Genomic DNA, 25,700 nt, shown 5'->3' with positions numbered 1-25,700 from the left:
CATTGCCGTAGGCTACTAGTGGTGGCGTCACTGCTGTGGTCCACCAATGGAATGCCTAAAGTGACTTCAGCTCACTTAAAATGCAGAGAACTTGACATAATATTACAAGCAAGTTGTAATGATTTAATAAGAACTGAAAATTACCGTAAATTCTTGAACTAGCATCTTTTAATCCAGTGCCAGGAAGAGTAAAATAGTTCGCTATACAAGTGGAAATAAAACTGAAGTACAAAAGTCAAGAATGTCATAACATTATTGAAGTTACAATATTTTGTACAGTAGTTTCATCTTCATTTGTATAACACAATGTTTTACTCTAGCTGACACAGCACTGAAATAAAAGATGCCAGTTTAAGAATTTACCTTAATTATCAGTTATTTATTTATTACGTGTTCACAACTTACTTTGTAACCAATGAATTTTTCCTCTGGACAACTTTCTGTAATTGTTTTTGTTTTTCAAATGTTACACATATTAAAAAATAATTACAAGGCAGTGTATCTTCAAGGGATAAGTGATGTTTGTGGCAACTTGGGGATGTGTGAGGCTCTTAAGAGCTATCTGTGTCTCTGAGGAGGCTGATTGATTCTCCCCTAAGATCTACATGATGCTTCTAGGGGCTTATAAGTAGCTAGTTATGTACAGCTAGTAAGGGCTATGTGATGACACTAAAGGCTGTCTGTCACTGCTAGGGACAGTGATGCTGCCAAGGGCTGGGTGCCGAGGCTTGTCTGAGCCCCCTACTATAGAGATAGGCGAGACACGTCGACCAAGGTACACTGGTAGCCTTGCATGATCCAGGTTGGGTCGCCTTTATGGGACACTGTGTACACAGGTTGTAGTACCATAAGGGCAAACTGACCTAGCAGTAACCTGGTGTCAATCATTACAATAAATATTTGTATTGTAACTTAATGTGTCGTATAAATAAAAAAAATACTTTTTTCTTTGTTTATAATAATCCTAATAAAAACGTTGAAAACAAAAGGGTTCCAAAGGCAAAAATAATAAGAGCCAATTTTTATACTTCCCCGAAAAGTAGAAAATCTACGTCACCGAAAAGTAGATACTTACGATCTTTTGAGAATTAGAAAAATCCTAAGTTATTTTGTTCTCTTAAGTTCGAACTTACGACAATTAAAAAGATCGTAAATTCGGATTCTCAAAAGATCGTAAGTATCTACTTTAAGGGAAAGTAGATTATCGACTTTTGGGAAAATATTACCTACTTTAAGAAGTAGATTATCATAGAAAACGGGAAATTTGTATCACAGAAAATGGGAAATATCTACTTTCCGAAAGTTGGTTATCTATCTTTCCTGAAAAGTAGATTATCGACTTCGGGAAGTAGATTATCGACTTTTTGGTAATATTACCTACTTTTAAAAGTAGATTATCATAGAAAACGAAATTTGTATCACAGAAAATGGGAAATATCTACTTTCCGAAAGTTGTTATCTATTTTCCTGAAAAGTAGATTATCTACTTTTCAAGTAGATTATCGACTTTCGGGGAAGTAGATTATCGACTTTTTGGTAAAATATTACCACTTTTTAAGAAGTAGATTATCACAGAAAACGGAAATTTGTATCACAGAAAATGGGAAATATCTACTTTCCGAAAGTTGGTTATCTTTCCTGAAAAGTAGATTATTCACTTTTCGAAAGTAGATTATCGACTTTTCGGAAGTAGATTATCGACTTTTTGGTAAAATATTACCACTTTTTAAGAAGTAGATTATCATAGAAAAACGGAAATTTGTATCACAGAAAATGTATCTACTTTCCGAAAGGTTATCTACTTCTCTCAATCTCAACATTCACTCGGGGCTTTCCCGAAAGATTGCTTTCGAAGTAGATTATCGATTTCAAAAGATCATTCTTTTTACTTTTTAAAATTTGGTATCGTTGTAAGAAAATGGGAAATATCTACTTTCCGGGAAAGTTGGTTATCTACTTTCCGAAAGTAGAATTATTTATTTTCAGAAAATAGATTATTCTTTTCGGGAAAGTAGATAACCAACTTTCCCGAAAGATATTTCCATTTTCGTGATAAATTTCGCTTATGATAATCACTTCTTAAAGTAGGTAATATTTTACCAAAAGTCGATAATCTACCCCTAAAAGTCGATAATCTATTCAAGAGTAGATAATCACTTTTTCAGGAAAGTAGATAACCAACTTTCCCGAGTAGATATTTCATTTTCTGTGATACAAATTTCCCGTTTATGATAATCTACTTTCAAAAGTAGGTAATATTTTACTAAAAAGTCGATAATCTACTTCTGAAATGATATCTACTTTCCCGAAAAGTAGATACACTTTTCAGTAGATATCTACTTTTCAGGAAAGAGATAAACCAACTTTCCCGGAAAGTAGATATTTCCCATTTTCTATGATGCAAATTTCCCGTTTTCATGATAATCACTTCTTAAAAGTAGGTAATATTTTACCAAGAATCATTAATCTACAATCGATAATCTACTTTCCCGGAATGTAGATAATCTACTTTACGGGAAAGTAGATAACCAACTTTCCCGGAAAGTAGATATTTCCCATTTTCTGTATTACAAATTTCCCGTTTTCTATGATAATCTACTTCTTAAAAGTAGGTAATATTTTACTAAAAAGTCGATAATCTACTACCCCGAAAAGTCGATAATCTACTTTCGAGAAAAGTAGATAATCTACTTTACAGGAAAGTAGATAACCAACTTTCCCGGAAAGTAGATATTTTCCATTTTCTGTGATACAAATTTCCCGTTTTCTATGATAATCTACTTCTTGAAAGTAGGTAATATTTTACCAAAAAGTCGATAATCTACTTCCCCGAAAAGTCGATAATCTACTTTCCCGAAAAGTAGATAATCTACTTTACGGGAAAGTAGATAACCAACTTTCCCGGAAAGTAGATATTTCCCATTTTCTGTGATGCATATTTCCCGTTTTCTATGATAATCTACTTTGGAAAATTAGGTAATATTTACCAAAAAGTCGATAATCTACTTCCCCGAAAAGTCAATAATCTACTTTCCGAAAAGTAGATAATCTACTTTTCGGGAAAGTAGATAACCAACTTTCCCGGAAAGTAGATATTTCCCATTTTCTGTGATACAAATTTCCCGTTTTCTATGATAATCTACTTCAGAAAATTAGGTAATATTTCCCAAAAAATCCCTTCCCAAAAGTCGATAATCTACTTTCCCGAAAAGTAGATAATCTACTTTTCGGGAAAGTAGATAACCAACTTTCCCGGAAAGTAGATATTTCCCATTTTCTGTGATACAAATTTCCCGTTTTCTATGATAATCTAATTCAGAAAATTAGGTAATATTTTACCAAAAAGTAGATAATCTACTTCCCCGAAAAGTCGATAATCTACTTTCCCGAAAAGTAGATAATCTACTTTATGGTAAAGTAGATAACCAACTTTCTCGGAAAGTAGATATTTCCCATTTTCTATGATAAAAATTTCCCGTTTTCTATGATAAGTAGATAACCAACTTTCCCGGAAAGTAGATATTTCCCATTTTCTGTGATACAAATTTCCCGTTTTCTATGATAATCTAATTCAGAAAATTAGGTAATATTTTACCAAAAAGTCGATAATCTACTTCCCCGAAAAGTCGATAATCTACTTTCCCGAAAAGTAGATAATCTACTTTATGGTAAAGTAGATAACCAACTTTCTCGGAAAGTAGATATTTCCCATTTTCTATGATAAAAATTTCCCGTTTTCTATGATAATCTTCTTCGGAAAATTAGGTAATATTTCCCCAAAAGTCGATAATCTACTTTCCCGAAAAGTATATAATCTCCTTTCTCGAAAAGTATCTACTTTTCGGTGACGTAGATTCTATACTTTTCGTGAAGTATAATTGGCTCTTTTCATTTTTGCCTTTGGAACCCTTTTGTTTTCAACTTTTTTATTAGGATTATTATAAACAAAGAATTTTTTTTTTCATTTATACGACACATTAAGTTACTATACAAATATTTGTTATGATTGACACCAGGTTACTGCTAGGTTAGGTTGCCCTTATGGTACTACAACCTGTGTACACAGTGTCCCATAAAGGCGACCCAACCTGGATCATGCAAGGCTACCAGTGTACCTTGGTCGACGTGTCTCGCCTATCTCTATAGTAGGGGGCTCAGACAAGCCTCGGCACCCAGCCCTTGGCAGCATCACTGACCCTAGCAGTGACAGACAGCCTTCAGTATCATCACATAGCCCTTACTAGCTGTACACAACTAGCTACTTATAAGCCCCCTAGAAGCATCATGTAGATCTTAGGGGAGAATCAATCAGCCTCCCCAGAGACACAGATAGCTCTTAAGAGCCTCACACATCCCCAAGTTGCCACAAACATCACTTATCCCCTTGAAGATACACTGCCTTGTAATTAATTTTTAATAAATATAACATTTGAAAAACAAAAACAAAATACAATTACAAAAGTTTGTCCAGAGGAAAAATTCATGGGTTACAAAGTAAGTTGTGAACACGTAGTAACTAACTAACTGATAATGAAGGTAAATTCGTAAACTGGCATCTTTTATTTCAGTGCTGTGCCAGCTAGAGTAAAACATTGTTATACAAATGAAGATGAAACTACTGTACAAAATAACGTAACTTCAACAATGTTATGACATTGTTGACTTATTTTGTACTTCAGTTTTATTTCCACATGTATAACGAACTATTTTACTCTTGCTGGCACTAGATTAAAAGATGCTAGTTTCAGAATTTACTGTAATTTTCAGTTCTTATTAAATCATTACAACTTGCTTGTAACATTGTCACAAGTTCTCTGCATTTTAAGTGAGCCGGTCACCATAGGCATTCCATTGGTGGACCACAACAGTGACGTCACCACTAGTAGTCTACGTCAATGGTGGAACAGACCACAAGAGCAATGACGTCATCACCAGTAGTCTGCGTCATTGGTGAGATAGAAGCCCTTCACTTTACACCTCACAGTCAGTCCTTCCCTCACACCTACACCTCACAGGGAGTCGTGCCCTCACTCCAATACCTCAGTGAGTCCTTCCCTCACTCCTACACCTCACAGTGAGTCCTTCCCACACTCCTACACATCACAGTGAGTCCGTCACTCACTCCTACACATCACAGCGCGACCTTCCCTCACTCCTACGCATCACAGCGAGACCTTTCCTCACTCCTACACATCACAGCGAGACCTTCCCTAACTCCTACACATCACAGTGAGTCCTTTCCTCACTCCTACACATCACAGCGAGACCTTCCCTCACTCCTACACATCACAGTGAGTCCTTCCCTCACTCCTACACATCACAGCGAGACCTTCCCTCACTCCTACACATCACAGCGAGACCTTTCCTCACTCCTACACATCACAGCGAGACCTTCCCTCACTCCTACACATCACAGCGAGACCTTCCCTCACCCCTACACATCACAGTGAGTCCTTCCCTCACTCCTACACATCACAGCGAGACCTTCCCTCACTCCTACACATCACAGTGAGTTCTTCCCTCATACTAAACAACGCTGCATTTCTTTCCTTCATTCCTACAAAACACAATTAGTCATTCTCTCAATCCTACAAAACACATTGCATCCTACCCTCACTCCCACACACAGCAAGTCCTTCCCTTATCCTACACAACATTGCATGTCCTTCTCTCACTCCTATAAAACACTGCAAATCCTCCTCTCACTCCTTAGGTCAGTAAGTCCTCCTCTCACTCCTTAGTAGGTCAGTAAGTCCTCCTCTCACTTCTTAGTAGGTCCGTAAATCCTCCTCTCACTCCTTAGTAGGTCAGTAAATCCTCCTCTCACTAATTAGCAGGTCAGTAAGTCCTCCTCTCACTAATTAGCAGGTCAGTAAGTCCTCCTCTCATTCATTAGGAGGTCAGCAAGTGCTTCCCTCATTTACGAACATCACTGCATGTCCTTCCCTAGTTCTTACACAACACTACAAGTCCTTCCCTCATTCCTACACAATACTGAAGTCCTTCCCTCAATACTACACAACACAGTGACTCCTTCCCTCACTCCTACACATTACAGCGAGTCCTTCCCTCACTCCTACACATCACAGCGAGTCCTTCCCTCACTCCTACACCTAACAGTGAGTCTTTTCCTCACCCCTACACCTCAGTGAGTCCTTCCCACACTCCTACACATCACAGTGAGTCCTTCCCTTACCCCTACACCTCAGTGAGTCCTTCCCACACTGCTACACATCACAGTGAGTCCTTCCCACACTTTTATACATCACAGTGAGGCCTTCCCTCACCCCTACACATCACAGTGAATCCTTCCCTCACTCCTACACATCACAGTGAGTCCTTCTCTCACTCCTATACATCACAGTGAGTCCTTCCCTCATACTACACAACATTGCATGTCCTTCCCTCACTCCTATTAAACAATGCAAATCCTCATCTCACTCCTTAGGTCAGTAAGTCCTCCTCTCACTCCTTAGTAGGTCAGTAAGTCCTCCTCTCACTTCTTAGTACGTCAGTAAGTCCTCCTCTCACTCCTTAGTAGGTCCGTAAATCCTCCTCTCACTCCTTAGTAGGTCCATAAATCCTCCTCTCACTCCTTAGTAGGTCAGTAAATCCTCCTCTCACTAATTTGCAGGTCAGTAAGTCCTCCTCTCACTAATTAGCAGGTCAGTAAGTCCTTCCCTCATTTACGAACATCACTACATGTCCTTCCCTAGGTCCTACACAACACTGCAAGTCCTTCCCTCATTCCTGCACAATACTGAAGTCCTTCCCTCAATACGACACAATACTGCATGTCCTTCCCTCAGTCCTATAGTAATCAGTAGATAATCTTTCAATACACCATTATAATCTATTTTAGCATTTATAAAGACTTGTCGAACCAACAGTAAATATTATACACAATACAACTTCCTGTCATGTCGGGTAGACTGACTTACCGGTAAGTTCATTATTCAAAGACATGAGTAAACTCCAGTTTACTATACAAGTGTCCAGGTTCCATTTGCTATGGTACATGCAGAAGCTGCTCACCACCATACATAAATCAAGGCCCAGCTAACATATTTCCATCTACATGAATTACATATCACTAACTAAGAAACCGTATCATTATTTGTTCTGTTAACACTCTAATACAAGGTTTAGGCAGTTGGTGGAAGCATATATTTGTTCATTCATTTACATAGACTGAGACCTTCAAACAGGTTCTTCTTAAGGCTGTTACTCAGTGTTTATAAAAGAGAGGATTGATGATGTTTGACAAATAATGTATAAAAAATTAAAATTAAAATTCAAGAAATCCTTTAAAATTTTTAATGTTAGGCCATCTCTTTCCCCTCAACACTTTATCTAAAGTTTAATTGCAATGCAGTTCAGGTATCTTAAAACAAATAAAAAATATAAATAAATATCATCAGTCAACATTATGATAAACATTCATATTGAAAATAAAAAAACAGTACAATACAGATACTGTACATGTATACTGTAGTTACCCAAGCAATGAACATTTAATGGGACAACTAACAATACAACAAATATTTGCTGCAAGTCCACACCAAATATTAATGACTTACCAAAAGAAATTTACTTCATGTCCTAAGAAAGGAAACAGTTCTGTCACCAAAAGATTTACACAGGAAGAACAATACAGTACAGTGGTCCCTCGGTTAACGAGATTTCGGTTAACGCGTTACCTTCCATAAGATTCTTAACTTCGGTTAACGAGCAATCCTCGATTAACGAGTTTTTTATGAGCCGACCTCAACATGTTTTCGCTTGCATTTGGCGGTCCACCAGCTGTAGTATTAGTCCGCCAATACAGTAATCGGTTCTAGGGCTTATGTCCCTTACCATTTTAGTAAATATCAAGAAGTTTATACTATTCAATAATTTTAAAAGTTTAATATTAAATTTTTTAGTCATTTTAACAATTATTGAACATAATTGAAGGTAATGAAACTAGTTTTATGCGCGCCATCCAGCCTCTCAACACACCAAACAGGCACCAGTCATTCTGTCTTTTCAGTGGAGGTAACATCTTGCTTGAGACTCTTCAACTAAATGCTTTTTTTCTGTGTTTGCAAGGAAATTATTGGTCATTTTGAAATTTATTTTACATATTGACAATATATAATGCAGTGCAGTGTTGATTTAAAGAAAATAATCTTGAATTACACCAAGTGAACTAAAATTTTATGGGTGAAATGGTGCCATGGGGTGACTTCTCTTCCACCACAATGCCTTCTCTTCTCCCTTCTCCTCCCCCCCATTCTAATTCCCATCATCATCATCATCATCATCATCATCATCATCATCATCATCATCCAGGAGCCTTCTACATACACACCTCAAAGTAAGTGTACTTTTCTATCTTTTTTGTTGAATTTAGGCAATTTTCGGTGAGCTGGAACCAATTACCCAAAAACCCATTGAAACAATGGTTTCGGTTAACGAGCAACCTTCTAGAACGGATTGTGCTCGTTAACCGAGGGACCACTGTACTATACAATAAAAGGTAAACAAATACTGATACAAAAGGTCAAGAACAGATTTTCAGACACATCCTGTACTTTTCCTTCCCTTGAAATGTGGTACATACAGTTCAAACATCATCTCCCCAGCTGAATATGTACAGTTTTTATATGAAAATTCATTATAAATTAGAGGAATGATGTCTGAAAGGCAGGATTTGGCTAACTAAAGAATGTAATATATTTACAGTGAATTCAGGAGTTTGTCTCAGCCACAACACCTTGTCTCTGCAGATACGTACACAGTAAAGTACTGACTTTGCTTAGTGTTTGAAGGGACATAACCATAAATTACTCATGCAAATATTATACAGTACAGTATAGTGGTTTATATCTAACTTTCATTATAAATAAATCTTAACTACTGTAATTCTAATCAAACTGCTTAATGACATTATTGTTCCTGCATCACTTCTAAATACATTATTTGTACTGTGGGTGAAAAAGTGTCCTTATGGCAGTGAAGAATATTGCCAGGTGATGACTGAGGAGTTTCATTCTTGTGTTCAAGGACCTAAGTATGGTGTGTGTTATCAAAGGTGTTTGGTGGCACCCATTACCTATATTATTGATACAACTGTTACCAGTAATACTAATATTGTCAAAACCATGGATGAAATTATTCTCACAACTCATTCACAGACTTCACTTACATGTACAACAGTCCCCAACAAATTTCTCACATTCATGTTTCAAACTTTCAAATTATTATTTTGTACCTGTCTGTCAAAAACTTAAAGGGCCTTGCAAGTTCTTGCCTCTTGTAGGGAAATAAATTAGTTGAAAATCCTCAAATAAACAGAGAATATGATAAATTTACATACGAGTCAAAAAATATCAGATGTAGAGTGAAGAGCAGGAGACACTATAGTTGTTAACATTTCTTGCCACCGATTGACCTGTTAGCCGCTTGGGCAGTCAGTTACATCTCTGTTATACACTGTTGGCAAGTACAGAACTGTATTAGGCATGTACTGGCTCCACTTTCAGAATATATTACCTGCATAATAATGAGAGACTTCAGTCATCCAAATACAGTATAGAATACAGAGCCGGCCCTAGGTAGGCCATATAGGTGGGCAAATGCTAAGAGCACCATTGATCCACTGGAGACGCCAAACGACGCAAGGAAAAAAAGTAGAAAATTATAAATTGAGCTTCAATCTACAGAAAAATGTTGGTTGAGACCTGGCAACACTGGGGCAGACCTCGCCCTCATGTGTGTCACTCGTCAGTGTAATGTCTTTTCCTTTGATGCTAAATTAGAGTTTAGTGGGTAAAGTTAACTTTCTTGACTGTAATAGATATCAAATTTAACCATCAGGGAAGTGATTAAGTAGTGATATACATAAAAATAATCATGGGCAAATGTAATATGGATGGCAAAATAAGGTAGGTGGTAGAAAGAGTACACTGCTAAGATGCCATCAACAAACCTGATTAATTTTGTTTTTGTTTCTGTTTTAGGATATAAGCATGAATAGGAAAATTACAATTGGCACTCATGTCAAGTGTATTAAAAAGACCTGCCACTAATGTTTTTCAAAATAAATCACTATTAATTGATAGAAAAAAAATTTGTTAATTGATAGAAAAAAAGAATGAATTGTTGGATAGCATTTGACTTGTCCAACCTGTAATAAGTTTATTAGAGATGTAAAAATCAATGCAAGGTGATGAGGTGGTGGTGGCGGCAGTGGTATTTAGCTACTGCTCCACACCCAGCCCAGGATGGACGCTAAAGAACATAGATTAGCGAGCCACTGGCAAAATTATTGGTTTGCACGCAGCCGACTACAACTTGTCAGAAATTGTAAGGGAGGTCAGTTGTACAATAGTATTGGTCTCTATAATCTCTTCTGATTTATATTACAGCTACATAACATTCAAATTCACCGCGCTAAGGGAATATCTACGTTTTTTAGTGGGGAGTGTCACAGAAAACAGTAAACATTGGGAAGGGGTAATTCGTATGCTGTATGTTGTTTTATACCAGTGTCCGTGCATATAACCTCAAGTATGTATACAGATAGTATTAATGGGAGAACTCAAGGTATCTATATGATGATTAGGAGGACCCAATTGGTACCGATGAGTGTACTATTGTGAATAAGTGTGACCGTGTCTGAAGGTTATAGTATTTATGTTATGTCTGTGTACAATTAGCAAACATAACTACCTCAGGCATCAGATGTAAATATGTGAGAACAATGATCTGGGAAAAGGATAAATGTATCAGACATATGTGAAGTGTTGGGGTTGACCCATAAACTATACTCTAAGCTCACTTCGATGTGAGCTTAATACACATTGTTACCCCATGTGACGAATAGCCATGAACAGTGGTCTGTTCTCTGTTTGCACTGTTGGCAAGTACCGGGCATGTGCGGATGAACCATTTTGTGAGATTCTAAATGTTTTATGTTGATGATCTTGTTAAAAATTCTACTCATGTATGTATCAATAAAAGCAACTTTGGTGTTGGGGAACAGTGGTATTTTGTACAAACAATTTATTTTTCATGAAAGAAGCAGCACTGATGATGATACAAACATGCATTCTTTCTCACTCCATTGTGTCTTTTTCATCTGATAATACACCACAAATAATAGTGTTCAGAAATCAAATTAAAGTAACTACACTCTAATAAACATCTCGGTGCCACAGCTAAAGTACAGTGAGTCATCTAATAATCTTTTGATATTCTACCTCATTAACACTAGAGAAACCCTGAATGTGTTTAATCTCATGTCTTACAACAATCATTCACACTGACAGGTGAATGAGTAGGAAAATATGGCTACTTGCATCAATCTGTTTGTCTCTAACTATTAATGTCTGTAATATAACTCAGGATAGAAAGAGCTACAAAATTCATACATAGCATATACAGAGTCTTCCCTTGTTGGAGACTCTGCTCATCAACAAGTGAGGACAATGTTGCTGTTGTATTATAAGCAATCACACGATCCTATGAACATCAACCTTTCTTCTTTACATAATTGTCATCCAAACTAGAGGCAGCCAGGCCGAAGAAGGAGGCCAGTGGCCTATGTGGATCCTTCCATTTTTCTTGATGGTCTTGTCTACGGATTCTGAGACACACTGCATATTCACCATGACAACCCTCAGAGCTGCTATTATATCAGTTGTTAAAAGTAAAGGAGACACCTATGAAAATGGTAACAAATGACACAAGATAAAATGTTGCTTAGGTATAGTCAAGTTTACTGTACTGTACTGTACTGTATATCAAACCTTATTATTTAAAAATGAATTAATATCTGAGCTAAAGCTTTACATTGTGCTGGTTGATGAAAATACTACTGTGGAAATACCCTGTACTACAATACAAACCTTTTCCTCTGCGGTTATTTGTGAACAATATTTGTGACTATAAGGAGTGTGAACGTGAAGTGTGAACTTACTTAAAGGAGGGAGTTTTAAAAATGCTTTATGATGATTAAATTTGTTAAGACGCTCCTGAGGGCTACCACTGTTTTATCAATAATCCACTGAGAGCAGAGCTTTGTGGATTTTAAGGAGACTTCCCCTTTGTAATGATACTTTCATTCATGAAAACTTCCATTAAGATGGCAAAAAATGGTTCCTACGGCACACTATGGTAATGAAATATTGTACAACGTGTCATACCACATACAGTACTGAAAGTTAAATAAATTCCCTATTTTCCTTGGTAATATTGTGCATTTGTAGTACAGTATTAAGAATAATTCTACAAAAGTGAGTGACTCTACAAAACAGTATTACAAGTGAGTCAAGATTCCAGATCACCTGAAGATTAGCACTCCCAGCTAACTACACCAGATGATTGACCACCCACATGCTACCTGGGGGAATTAAGTTAGGTTAGTATTTGGGTGGTTAATCTTAAGGTGAAATACGCTGGGGGCAAATCTTCAGATGGTGCAAGTTTCCTACTCTAAATCTGTGCAAATTAAATTACCAGTAAGAACTCTGCCTTACTTTTTGTTTTATATAAACAGTATATACAGTTGACTCAACATTTTATACATTTACCAAAATATCCCAAGTTTAATAAATTTCTACAATGGAAATGACAAGAACCCCAGACAAAGTAGCTGCCTGTGTAATAAAATTATGTGAAACACATCTACAAGTTATAATATAATAATTAGCTTCTTCAATTACTTTATATTTTTATAAATGCAAATTTACCTGTTGTGAACAAACTACTTACTACAACCTTTTAATAATTTTCTAGTTTCCTGATGCTAAGAAAAATTAAATCAACAAATTTTTTACCAAAATTACAGAAAATTCACTTTTGTTAGTACTATTACAATATGGTTCACCTGAAGATTTGACCCCTAACATATTTCATCTTAAGATTAACCACTCTAGTGCTGCCCAGGGGGTTAGGTTGGGTTAAATTAGCATCAGGATGGTTAGTCTTCACTTGAAATAAACAAGGGGAGAATTTTTAGGTGATTCCATAACAATAAGAATCATCACCACACATACAGTATACTGTACAGATACACCAACATCAGGAATTATTTGAAGTTTGAGTTGTTGATATACTAAGAGAAGTAAGGGTAACCTCTATAAACCGAGTCTCTGAGAAATAGTTTCAGAGCGTTGTGTTGCCAGAGTCATGATGTCAGTGGCCAGCTCCTCCACCGTAGTGTAACGTACAGTGGTAAAACTAAACATGTCTTGCAACAACCCAACGATCTGGTCCTGAAACACAAGGTGAAATCAATCATTTAAGCAGCTGAAGCAAAGAGAAATACCTAAATTTTACATACAGTACTTTGGAGGGTAAACTTTTATTTCAAATCTCTCTTACCAGGAGGGATGACTGCAAAGAGGAGATACAGAAAATAATCAGTCAATCTTAGCCAGTTATGTATGGTGTCCACCTTCCAAAAGATTCACCATCTCCATCACTTAACACACCATTAATGAAAGGATGGTAAAATAAATATTGTACTGTTTCTCCGATAGTTTCTAATATAATCTACCACAACACAACACCCACCTTGAAAAATGTGCAGAGTTCCCTGATATTTTCATCTGGTCCCATAAACCCCCAGGCGAGGACTGGAGAGAGGTGCTCAGATACATCATAAAAATGTGCAATAAAGCCATCTTGATACTTGAGCATTCGCCGTTTGGCTCTCAATACACTCCATACAGCAGTAGACAGTGCCTGTAAAATGTAATAAATGTCAAAACAGGTACAGTACTCCTTCATAGTAATATATTTTTTGAGGGGAAAGGGGGGCCGTTAGGGCCGTCACCAACACATACTACAGCCTAGGGTGGTCTGTACCCACCCTTGCCCCTATCATCAGTGCACACAAAGGTCAAGACACCTCCCCTGTGCCTGCCAGATCTCCAACTTACAACTTTTCATCAATAATAAATCAATTTATATTGATGAAAAGAATAAAGACAACCTTGGTAAACACAAAGCTAAAAGTGATCTATGAGTACCGGTACTGTACAGTACACAAAGATTGAATGAAATGTTTGCAATAAATGAACAAATCTACGAAACTTACTTCGTCACTGCATAATTTTCTTTTAATTATTTGGAATAAAATCAACACTTATTGTTTTAGTACAGTATTGTCAGGAGTATCTACCTTGCACTGTGCTGTACAATATATCTTTGAGGGTTTAGTTTTAAAACTGGGAGATAAAATGACCTTATGTGACAGGGTATATCATACCCACAGTGATGTTTCCATGCCTTTATCCAACTGTTAGATAGAGTGGAATCAAAGGCATTTCGTTGTTGTTCTCAGCACAAAGCACCATGACAGTGCAACAGTACTAAAGAGGGGGGTAGACACTTCAATCAGTTGTGTTCCACATAGGGTACAATGCTTCTCGAAATACTTGACACTGGCCTCTTACACTTTTCTACACTATACTCAATGTTACAGGAACACATGCATTCAATATATTCACGGCCAACTCTTGAACCATCATCAGGTCCCAATACTTTCTGAAGAAATTAGGATTGGAATTGGTTGAAGGACATAAGAACCATTGAAAGACAAACGAGTTTGAGAAAAAGACTTGAAAAGGAAGACCCAATGCTTCTCAACATCTGAGGAATTACCTCCAAAATGCCATTGTGAAAATTCCCTACAAAGGTGTTCATTGTGCTCCAGGTCAAAGAATCATAAGACAAGAAACAGATGTCAGAAGTGCTGCAAACCCATCTGCTTGGAACATGCTATCCAGATTTGTGTTGAGTTCTCTGTTCAAGGTGATGAGGATGAGAATGCAAACAGTGAGGATGTGTAAATATTGAATATGAAAAGGGTACCCACAAATACACAAACTTTAGTATGTTAGCTCTTCTTATCCATTTATCATTTATTTTTCATTTGTGAAGTAATTACATTAAAATATTTCTATTGCATTAAAGTATGTTTCTATGTGAACTAAATACAGTACTGTACATGAAAACTAATGTTTTTCATGTGAAATAAACACTTTAAAATTGTGTACCTGTATATGTCTCTGTGTGAACTAAGTAACTGAATGTAGAATTGCATACTGTACATACCTATGAAATTAATTACCTACAAATATTATGTAAGCTCCATCACACATTTATTTTTATTTAATTATTTTTTTATGGGGATTGGCCCACCCGGGCACAGGTCCCTGACCCACATGAGGGCCTGGGGAGGGGGTGGGGGGGAATACTATTATTATTATCATCATTATTATTATAATAATAATAATAATAATAATAATAATAAAAATAATAATAATAATAATAATAATAATAATAATAATAATAATAATAATAATACCGCAATAATAATAATGATAATACAGCGATAATAATAAATACAAATTAATAAAAATAAATAAAAATTATAACAAAAATAAAATAATAATAATAATGTAATAATAACCATATAGAAATACAAAATTGAAAAATAAATCAAAAGTGAGAAACGATACAGTACAGTATTTAGGTTGTGTTGTCAAGAGTAAGAAAAATAATTGAGTCCCTGCAATTGTGAGTAAATGAGGCAGAAAATCAGATCAGCAATCTGGGACTTGGTCACAATTTTTGTGGTGCGATATGGCAGCAGGGTCTACCATTAGACAACACATTATGCTTCCAATATCTTCCCCGGCGGTAGTACTGTAGTGGATTTCTCCCCTACAAACGCTGTTTGTCGCTGAGTAGCCGACCCCGCGAATTCCCCAGTGTATGCCTCGTGGTCTGGATCAACCAGCGCCGCCATACATCACGGAGGTCAACTACTAAGCCACGCCTACCCCCGCTATTTAAGACCTGACCTCGTGGTGACCTCTCTCTTCTTCTAGCTACAGCCGCAGCAAGCTACACCTCCTCCTCCGCCGCTGCCTGGCGGCCCTCGCTTCCGCTGGCGAGCATGGCGACCCACAAGCTGTCCTCCTCTGAGCATCCTCACCAACTAGCTCTCTCTTTCTACCTACACCAACCAGCAAGCAACACCTCCTCCTCCTCCGCCGCTGCCTGGCGGCCCTCGCTCCCGCCGGCGAGCATGGAGACCCACAAGCTGTCCTCCTCTTAGCACCCTCACCAACCAGCTCTCTCTACATCACGCTTGTAACCACGCTGCCACTTCCCAGCACCAAGCTGCATTGTACATCCAATATAACATGTATACAGAGAGCACATTGTGAGTTTCCTTTCTCTAACCATACTGAGGGTGAACCCAAACATAACGTACCCCACAAATGGTGACCCCCGGAGATTCGCACTCACACAGGATGGAGGAGAAACAGATCACGCTCCCAGTCTTCAAGCAAAATGGAAGACTGGCTTATCCACCCAGAAGCAGCTCTCATCGGCTCTACAGCTACTGTCTCTCAACCGCAGGTTAGACACCCTAGAGCAGCACTGCTTCTCTAAGCAGACACCAGCTCCTCTTCCTGCCCCAAGCACCACATCCTACCGACCCCAGCACACCCGTCCTGCCTCAGACGCCGCCCCCGGCCCAGCAGTACCCCCTGCCGCTCCTCCTGATGCAGCCCCTGCTCCCGACGCGGCCCATGCGCCTCTTTTCTCCCTCAGGTACTCCCTGCTACTGTCCTGCACCCTGCTGCTGTTGTGGACCCAGCTGCTGTCACGAGCCCTCATCCGCTTCTGCTGACGCAGACCCTGCTCCTGACCCAGGCCCACACACCCCAGCAGGCGCGTCTGATGACTTTGTACCTGCCGTGAGGGAAGCACAACATTCATCGCCTCCACATATCCTTTTTCTCCCTCTCTACTCCCTCAGATATTGTGTATCTAGACAGTTGTTTCCTCTATCCTCTAGCAGCCGGCTCATCCACGCCATCGCCGTTATGGCTCACATGTGGCATGCACCGCCAGTTCTGCCTCACATGTGCCATGCACCCCTGCAGACAACAAGTCTCCTACACCGCCTGGAGGGAAGGGGGAGTATTGTAGTGGATTTCTCCCCTACAAACGCTGTTTGTCGCTGAATAGCAGACCCCGCGAATTCCTCAGTGTATGCCTCGTGGTCTGGGTCAACCAGCGCTGCCATACATCACGGAGGTCAACTACTAAGCCACGCCTACCCCCGCTATTTAAGACCTGACCTCGTGGTGACCTCTCTCTTCTTCTAGCTACAACCGCAGCAAGCTACACCTCCTCCTCCGCCGCTGCCTGGCGGCCCTCGCTCCAGCCAGCGAACATGACGACCCACAAGCTGTCCTCCTCTGAGCATCCTCACCAACCAGCTCTCTCTACATCACGCTTGTAACCATGCTGCCTTCCCAGCACCAAGCTGCATTGTACATCCAATACATGTATACAGAGAGCACATTGTGAGTTTCCTTTCTCCATCCCATCCTGAGTGTGAACCAAACAACCCAAAACCCCACAAGAGAAAAAGTATTTTTGGCCAAAAATTCTGTAAGGCATAAGACTTACAATTTTTGTCATTTTCGGCCAAAAAATAGATTTTGTCAAAATCTCAGTATAGGTACTCCTGAACATGCTGATTAAGGATCTGTTGACCAAAATTTGATATTATTACTTATTCAAATGACTTGCAAAATTAATTAAAATTATCTAAAAGCCATTTGAACAAGTAATAATCCAGATATCAAATTTTGGTCAACAGATCCTTAATCAGCATGTTTAGGAGTACCTACACTGAGATTTTGAACAAAGTCGATGCTATTTCTGTTAAACTATTGTACAGTACTATACTTGAGAGACAAGGCTGAGAAACTGCATGTTGTTAATGATTCACTGTGAAATTTTGTTTGCATTTTCCCAGGATAATCTATTTACCCTGTTAGTTGTTTGAATATGTTATCAGCAACACACACTACTGACAGTTTTCAGAATTCACAAAGTCGTGTAGGAAGTGAAGCTAAAAAGATATATCGGATTGATTGCTTTAAGTTAAACACAATAATTACCAGTACAGTATACACTTTACATCCAAATACTGTATAGTACTGTAACATGATAATGTACTGAGCTCAGGGCCGGATTTACCTACTTGTGGGCCCCAGGCCAAACTCATCAGTGGGCCCCCAAATTTATAGAAATGTTTGCATATTTCAATATATATATATATATATATATATATATATATATATATATATATATATATATATATATATATATATATATATATATATATATATATATATATATATATATATATATATATATATATATACACAGGGTATATATATTTTGCTGTAATTATTTTGCAATGGCCAAATGTCATCAAATATTCCATAATATCATAATATTATAATGTAAAAAATAAGAATTTCAACACAATGTGACACATCATTACTTTTAATCAAATTAGTTCTATATCATGTACATCTTATGTATGGGAATAATGAAAGAAATACAATTAACTTGAAGCATAATCAATTTTGCAAGCACATCAAGTACAGCAAACTGTGTGCTTCAAAATAAATTCTTCCTACTTTTTTTTCATGGAAAATTTGTCAATGATACTGTTTGTGTCAAGGGATTGTAGGAGGGCAGATTCAATGCATAATAATTAAAGTGAGTTTAATCTGGTTTGTCCCATGGTAGACCTCAGGTGATTTTTCACCCTAGATAGAGTAGAGAAAGACCTCTCTCCTTCACAATTTATAATGGGGATGGTAAGGAAAATTCTTACCAAGATACTAATGTTTGGAAAGGCAGTTGTCAAAATACCATCTTTGGACCTCAGCAAAGTGGAGATGTTTGTCACTGACCTGTCAGATTCAGAAGACAAAATGTCTTTAAATTGCAAAAAACTCATCTCGAACAGATGCTTCCAGGTCACTGGAATAGGTACTCACAACCAATTCCAGTTGGGCTTTGAGATCATCACATTTCATACTGTCAAACTCCGTTAAGAAGCTAAACAGCTTCTTTATTTTTGAGTAGGCATTCACTCTGAGCTGAGGCTGAGAAGATACTGACTGGCTGAGCGAGCTGTCAGCAAACCAAAGGTAGCCCTGACATGTACTGAACGTGAAACGATCCTGTCCTTCACACGTCAAGGTTTCTTGAACTATATTCTCTCTCTCTCTCTCTCTCTCTCTCTCTCTCTCTCTCTCCAGTATATATGTATGTATAGATAGATAGATAGATAAATAGATAGATAGATATATCGATGGTGGGACACGGACATTTAAAAAATGTATACATATATTTTTTTATTATCGTATTTTATCTTATTTTCTTCATTTTACTATAGGGCCTAGTCCATGGCCCACCTGAGAACCACCCCATGGCCCACCAGTTGAAGACCACTGCGGGCCTATACTTATTGTACAGGGGCCCCATACTCCGGGCCCTATACTTATTGTACAGGGGCCCTTTATGGTTGTGAATATATTATATAATGAAATACTCGGTGTACACTTGAAGCAAGGTCATACGCTGGCACGCTGCGCGACAAATTAGTTTCAGTGGGCCCCCAGATACCGGTGGGCCCTAGGCCAATGGCCTACTTGGCCTATTGGTAAATCCGGCCCTGGGTTCAGACTGTCGCAGTAGCAGTGGACCTTGCCAGAGAAGCTGTGCAGAGTGTTACAGCTGCAGGCTTCTCTGAGACCACCAACGACAACATTATGGAGGTGATACGGGATCCTGAGGTGACTGCCGACGAGATGTTAGAAGACGATCACATCAGTGAAGAGACAGGTAGTGCGTCATCCCGAGAAGAACACAAGTTAACGCATGGTAATGTTAGGGGTGCCATCGAGTGTGTAGAGAAACTGAAGCTCCTCCTTTCCAATGACACTAACGATAACCGGTATGAAGTCTTCACTACCCAGCTGTTGCAGACTATGGAGCCGTACATCAAGGTGTATCACGACAACATCAACACTAGCCGTCAACAAAGCATTACCGAGTTCTTCGCCCGCAACCCACCACAGCCAGCCCAAGCCAGTGATAGTGACAGAGACAGTGATGGTGACTTTGAGGGATTTGTCAGGGAGGCCCTGACAAGTGTGGATGACAGTGATGGTGACTCACCTGAGGGCCAGTAGCCTGCCCTCTGCCTCGGAACCAGCCTCCATTCCCGTACGCCAACCCATCTCTTCTACTAACGTAAGTGTTAAACCTAACCTTGATTTTTCCTAACATAACCTAACCTTATGCAAGTGTTAAACATTGATTTTTTCTAACCTAACCTGACGTAAGTGTTAAACCTCGATTTTTCTTTTACTTGGTACAGTATATTATTCTCTTATTGATATTTCTCTTCTATATTATGTGTGCGTGCATACCATTATAAAGTTAAGATGTTATTTATATTAAAACCTACGTATTGTGTTGGGAAAAAATGGAGTTTGGGGGTTGGCCCAGTCTCTATTTCAATTAATCCCATATGTTCTGTTGGTCCATTTACGCGGGCCTCCGTGGGTTCAATTGACTGCATAAAGCGGGGTATTACTGTATGTATATATATATATATATATACACACAGTAGGCTCTCACCAATAACATTTAATAGGTGCCTGAAAAACACCGTTATTAGCGAAAACGTTATTTGTGTGACATTAAAATACATGTAAAAAGGGTTTATTGGTGCTGCCGCCACAAGAATTTCAGCCATTTTTTCCCCTTGAAGCCCTCCTAACACTTTTTGTTAGCTGAAATAAAAAGAATTGTTATTCAATCATCAAAATAAAGAGTTTGAGTAATATAACACTTAGCTTGGGGGAGTTTTTGAGGTGCTTGGTGTGATGGTTGTTCCATATCTGAGGGTCACTAACACTTGCACTGTCTTTCATTCTACAAGTTAACCATTTCACAAGAAAATGCTCTGTTATCACTAACAACCTGTTTCTACCGCCTTTATCATTCATAGCTCGCCTCGCATTTCCATCACTACTGAAATATTTTTAGCCAGCACAATACTCTTCTTGGTCTCCTCTAAGTTCCTCTTAATATTTCGCACTGTAGACTCAGGACAGTTCAATTTCCTCACTTTAAAAGTTCCCCGTCATTCAGGTGGCAAATCACTCCCTCCACCACCTCCCCTAGTCCCCACAGGCAAAAATGCGTTAGCCAATATTGATCGCTGACCCTAACAACCACTGGTTATAGTGGCGAAAATCTCACACGTGGGCGCAGCGCTGTATTCCACTGAACGTGTGTGAGAGTGAGAGTGAGGCGGAGTGGACAACTACGTCATCAACACGGCGACAAACAAACGCTATCATTGATGAGCTCGGACGCTTCCCGCGAAATTTCCGTTATTCAAGAGAATCCAGACGTTATTATCGAAAATGGGTATCTATTGTAACTTACCGTAATTGTCGGAAACGTTATTGTGGAAGTCGTTATTGGCGAGAGCCTACTGTACAGTATAAATAATTGTGCTTCTTTGTCAAATAATATAGTAAAAGCCTTATGTGAGAAATGAAGTGTGCAAAAACACATGTAAGATAAAAAAACAACAATAGAAATGGTAAAAAAAAAAACGATTGGGGTTTATCTCATCCAACAGCACTAGCCAAGTAAAAACTGAGGTTGCACCAACAAAGGGTTAAGTGTTTGGCCAACACTGCCAACCCATGTTGTGTAAAATATGGAATATTGTACACTCTGAATAACCAGCTCGACAGAGCTCTAAAATACTGTACTAAAAAGTGAACTTACAGATTCTTTGAATCCATTTGAGAGCCATCTGTTTTGTACTACAGCAGTTACAGAAGAAGGAGGATTTTCAAGGTCATCAAAGGCGTCCATTAAGATAAAGTCAAGGACGACATCATAAAATGTGAGAGCTTTAACACCACGCCCCTGAAGCTCCAACTCCACATCTGGCCATTCACAGTTAGTGAGAAACTCCAGCATGGCGTCATATGCCAGTACTACGTCCTTCGGGTCCTGCAAATTATACATTACTGTATATGAATATATTAAATGTTGTACTCAGCCTCATTTCTTGTTACAGTATAGCTAATCACATACTATAATCTCAAAATTATTCTTATCTCTTTGAACGATTACACAAGAGAAGTTATTATAATTGAAATGTTTGATAATAGCCACAAATACTGTACAGTGCAGTATATAGTTTTTTTAATACAATGTGACATAATTTGTCCTGAGGTAATTAGCAACACATTAAATATACTTGTTCTCATTGAATACAGGTATAGGTACAGTACTTACCTTATCTGCTCGAACAAGAAGGTCAGCAATGATCTGTCTGCCAGAATCGGCAAAAAATTGTTTAGTTCCTTCTTGTGAGAACAGCAGCTGACAAGCAAGACGGATACAGTGAACCTTACATACATACTCCACATCATTAGCACATCTTACACGATCAGTGCGAACATCTCTGTAAAACAAAATTAAAATTTGGAATGAATCTCTTTGAAATATCTAGTGTGTGTGTGTGTGTGTGCTGAACTGTGTGTACATTATCAAGTGTACAGGTGACCAAATAAAAAAATAGTTAACTAAATTAATGGGCTAATTGATGCAAGGGGGTACTATTAAATGTAGGTATTCCTTAGGATTATTATTTTTTATTTGAGCGATGGATTGAGCTGAAGATTCCAGTTGTGATTGAGTAAATGATGAAGATGACATAAAGCCCACAAACAGTGCGTAACTGGTGTGTTTGAAATATAAAAAAAATACTACCTGTAACATTCCTTCACCTTCATGGTAGTAGATTCCATAAGAACAAGCCTTGGCATGAAGGTGTCCCAAAAACAGAGAAGGAACTGAGGCCATCACAACACATGTTTTCCATAATTTCTACACTTACAGGAGAAACACTCAAGAAATATATCCTTTAAAACACTGTATCACATGGTTGTCATCATTTCCTTCCCCAAGAGTCCATTCCAACACCGTGATTCACAGTACTAAACGAACAATGCCAAAATTCAATAAAAAGTGTAAAACACGAACCATCAGAGTACATGAATGACAAAAGTGTGTGGTGTCAAATGGTTAATGAAGTGTCATGACAGTTAGTGTAAATGGATAAAGGCAAGTTAAAGGAGGATCTGTTTTTGCTCTTGAATCCAGCCACCTTGCAGCACAGTGGGTAAGGAAGGACTTGCAGTAGTACCTGTAGTAATAATAATAATAATAATAATAATAATAATAATAATAATAATAATAACAATAACAATAATAATAATAATAATAATAATAATATTAATAATAATAATAATAATGAGCGGTGGGCAGGCGGTGGTGGTGGTGGTGGTGTGCAGTGGTGGTGGTGGTTGGTGGTGTGGTGTGGGAATAATAATAATAATAATAATAATAATAATAATAATAATAATAAGCCTTTATAACCTAAATGTAAAAAATAAAGCTACACAACAAAAATACTGTATATGCTAACGATTATTGCTTACTTTAATAAAATGTTAAAAGCAAATGGGGATTGAGTTGATCTAAATTACAATACTGTATGTAAATTTATCATATAAAAGTGCAATAAAGAGAAGGTGATCTTGTTTGTGTAAGGTAGAGTCTAGGCATGGTGTAGAACATATTAAATTAGGGTGCAGAATCATGTAAGGAGTATGAGGCTATAGACAAAACGTAGAGGCACCTGTAAGGAATGCCGCCGTCTTCGTGTTGCTTGAGAGCCGCCTGGTACAGAGGGTACAGTGCCTCATCAAACTCCTCTAGGTCACGCAAGTCCGCAATCTGAGGAAACACACACATTACCATACAGTTTATACATACAGTACAGTACTTAAAATACTAACTTCATCTAATCTAATGTGACCTGTAGAATGAAATATATAGTGATATATAGTTTGTACAGATACTGATATTTGACATATTGACCTGACCTGACCTAACTTGATCTGGGGAACCAAATATACATCACTGTTTACTTAACGCCACTACACAAATGATTACAGGCCAGTGAGATTGACCTGCATTGGCATTATATGGTATACAGTACTGCATAATGCCATGACGGACCATCTACAACAGAAGCAGTGCAGCCTTGTGATGGAATACCAGCATGGGATTATGCCAGGATACTCCTGCTTGATGCACCAGCTGGAGATGCTTTGCCTAGAGGAGGAGGAGGGGAAGGGGGATTAATCTCACTAGATTTTTCATAAGTGTAGTGTTCCCTAATCTCCCTCACTTGTAATATCGTCTGGTTTATCTTGGAGACTCCCCGAGACGAGATACACCAAACACTACCAATTGACTGAGAACGTCCAAAGGAGGGACACCAAAGAATACTTAATTTATGCAAACACTCTGCTCCTAACGCCATTGAAACATATTATTCATAAACATTAGCAATAAATAACTATATGTAGTACTGCAGACAACAGGAGGCACTCACATCACCGGAGGCGGAAACGAAGGACTCGTAGGAGGAAGCAGAGGTGAGGGTCCGTCTCTCGAACAAGTCAGCGGCAACCTCGGAGGGCACGGGGGTCACACTCGATGACCGGAACAACACAGAATGCTGCGGGACACACACATTGGTCACAGCTCAAATAGACCCTAGTTCTAGCAAGACCCAGCTGATGGCTTTGTTGGGCTACCCTTGTTTGAATTGCCTTACTGTTTATCATTGTATGTCTGTACTGTCTAGGCACATTGTTTGTATGTCTGCATTGTCTAGGTACATTGTATGACTACAATGTCTCGGTACACTGATAGTTTGTCTGCACAATCTAAGTTGTATACCCGCACTGTCTATATATACTGTATATGCTAAACCAACTGTAAACTTATATGACAATTTAATGAATAAATACTCATCAAAGTCCTGGGAACCATTACAATAGAGACTCACTAATACAGAGACCCATTAAGGCTGAGGTTCCACTGCTGGTGATTGGGTTAGGTTAGATTAGGTTATGTAAAGGATTATCATGACTAAGGACCATTGGACTAGGCAGCCAAGTATTTTGACTATCCTGTGAACAGTAAATAAATAATTGAATATATATATAAGGCGACTGGGGTACCTGGAGGAGATACCTGATGGAAGAGGAGGTACCTGATGGAGGAGGAGGAGATATTGGAAGGGAAGGTACCTGGAGAAGGAGGAGGTACCTGGTGGAGGAAGAGGTGTTCACACTGGTCCTGGAGAGTGTAGGCGTCGTCGATGACCCTCTGCAGTAGGGCGGTAAACTCGGCCTCCTCCTGCGACGTGAGAGCCACACCCCCAGTCACTCCCGCTGTGTAGGCTGCCAGGGCGTCCTCCCAGAACCCCAGCGCTGTCTCCAGAGCCTCCATACCTGACGAGGAGGAGGAGTGTCAACAGATGTAACAGAGTTCTTTAATGTGGCAACTATGTTAACAGATATTTAGAAGGACAACGTTCATGGTGATAAATAAAAGATGAGAGATAATGTTGGAACTTTTAGAACGATGAGGTAACAAGATGGGTAGAATAAAAGACATTGAGTCAAGTAGAATAGTAGACTTGCAGTTATGAAGAAAGGTAACCAGGTAAGTAGAGTGGATGAACAGTAACATGTAGAAAGATAAACAAGTAGAAAGATAACCAAGTAGAAGGGTAGAAAGATTAGAAAGATAACCAGGAAGAAAGTTAATCAGGTAGAAAGATAACCAAGTAGGAAGGTAGAAAAATACCAAGGTAGAAAGATAACCAGGTAGAAAGGTAGAAAAATAAACAAGGCGAA

General features: G+C 38.5%; 1 protein-coding gene across 1 annotated transcript; it reads right to left on the bottom strand.

Annotated features, from left to right (window-relative positions):
• Positions 1 to 8,402: 8,402 nt before the first annotated feature.
• On the bottom strand, positions 8,403 to 25,321 carry LOC121872586 (mitoguardin-like). The gene is made up of 7 exons (XM_042375418.1): positions 25,108 to 25,321; positions 24,386 to 24,511; positions 23,624 to 23,721; positions 22,216 to 22,384; positions 21,697 to 21,927; positions 13,564 to 13,734; positions 8,403 to 13,262 (listed from the first exon to the last, which is right to left on the bottom strand). The coding sequence occupies exons 1-7, from the start codon at positions 25,288 to 25,290 to the stop codon at positions 13,125 to 13,127; spliced, it is 1,116 nt and encodes a 371-aa protein (XP_042231352.1). The 5' UTR covers positions 25,291 to 25,321; the 3' UTR covers positions 8,403 to 13,124.
• Positions 25,322 to 25,700: the final 379 nt, after the last annotated feature.

This window comes from Homarus americanus, unplaced genomic scaffold, assembly GCF_018991925.1.
Source record: "Homarus americanus isolate GMGI-L3 unplaced genomic scaffold, GMGI_Hamer_2.0 scaffold39155, whole genome shotgun sequence".
In the NCBI taxonomy this organism is placed as follows: domain Eukaryota; kingdom Metazoa; phylum Arthropoda; class Malacostraca; order Decapoda; family Nephropidae; genus Homarus; species Homarus americanus.
This window is presented reverse-complemented; position numbering and strand designations above follow the sequence as displayed.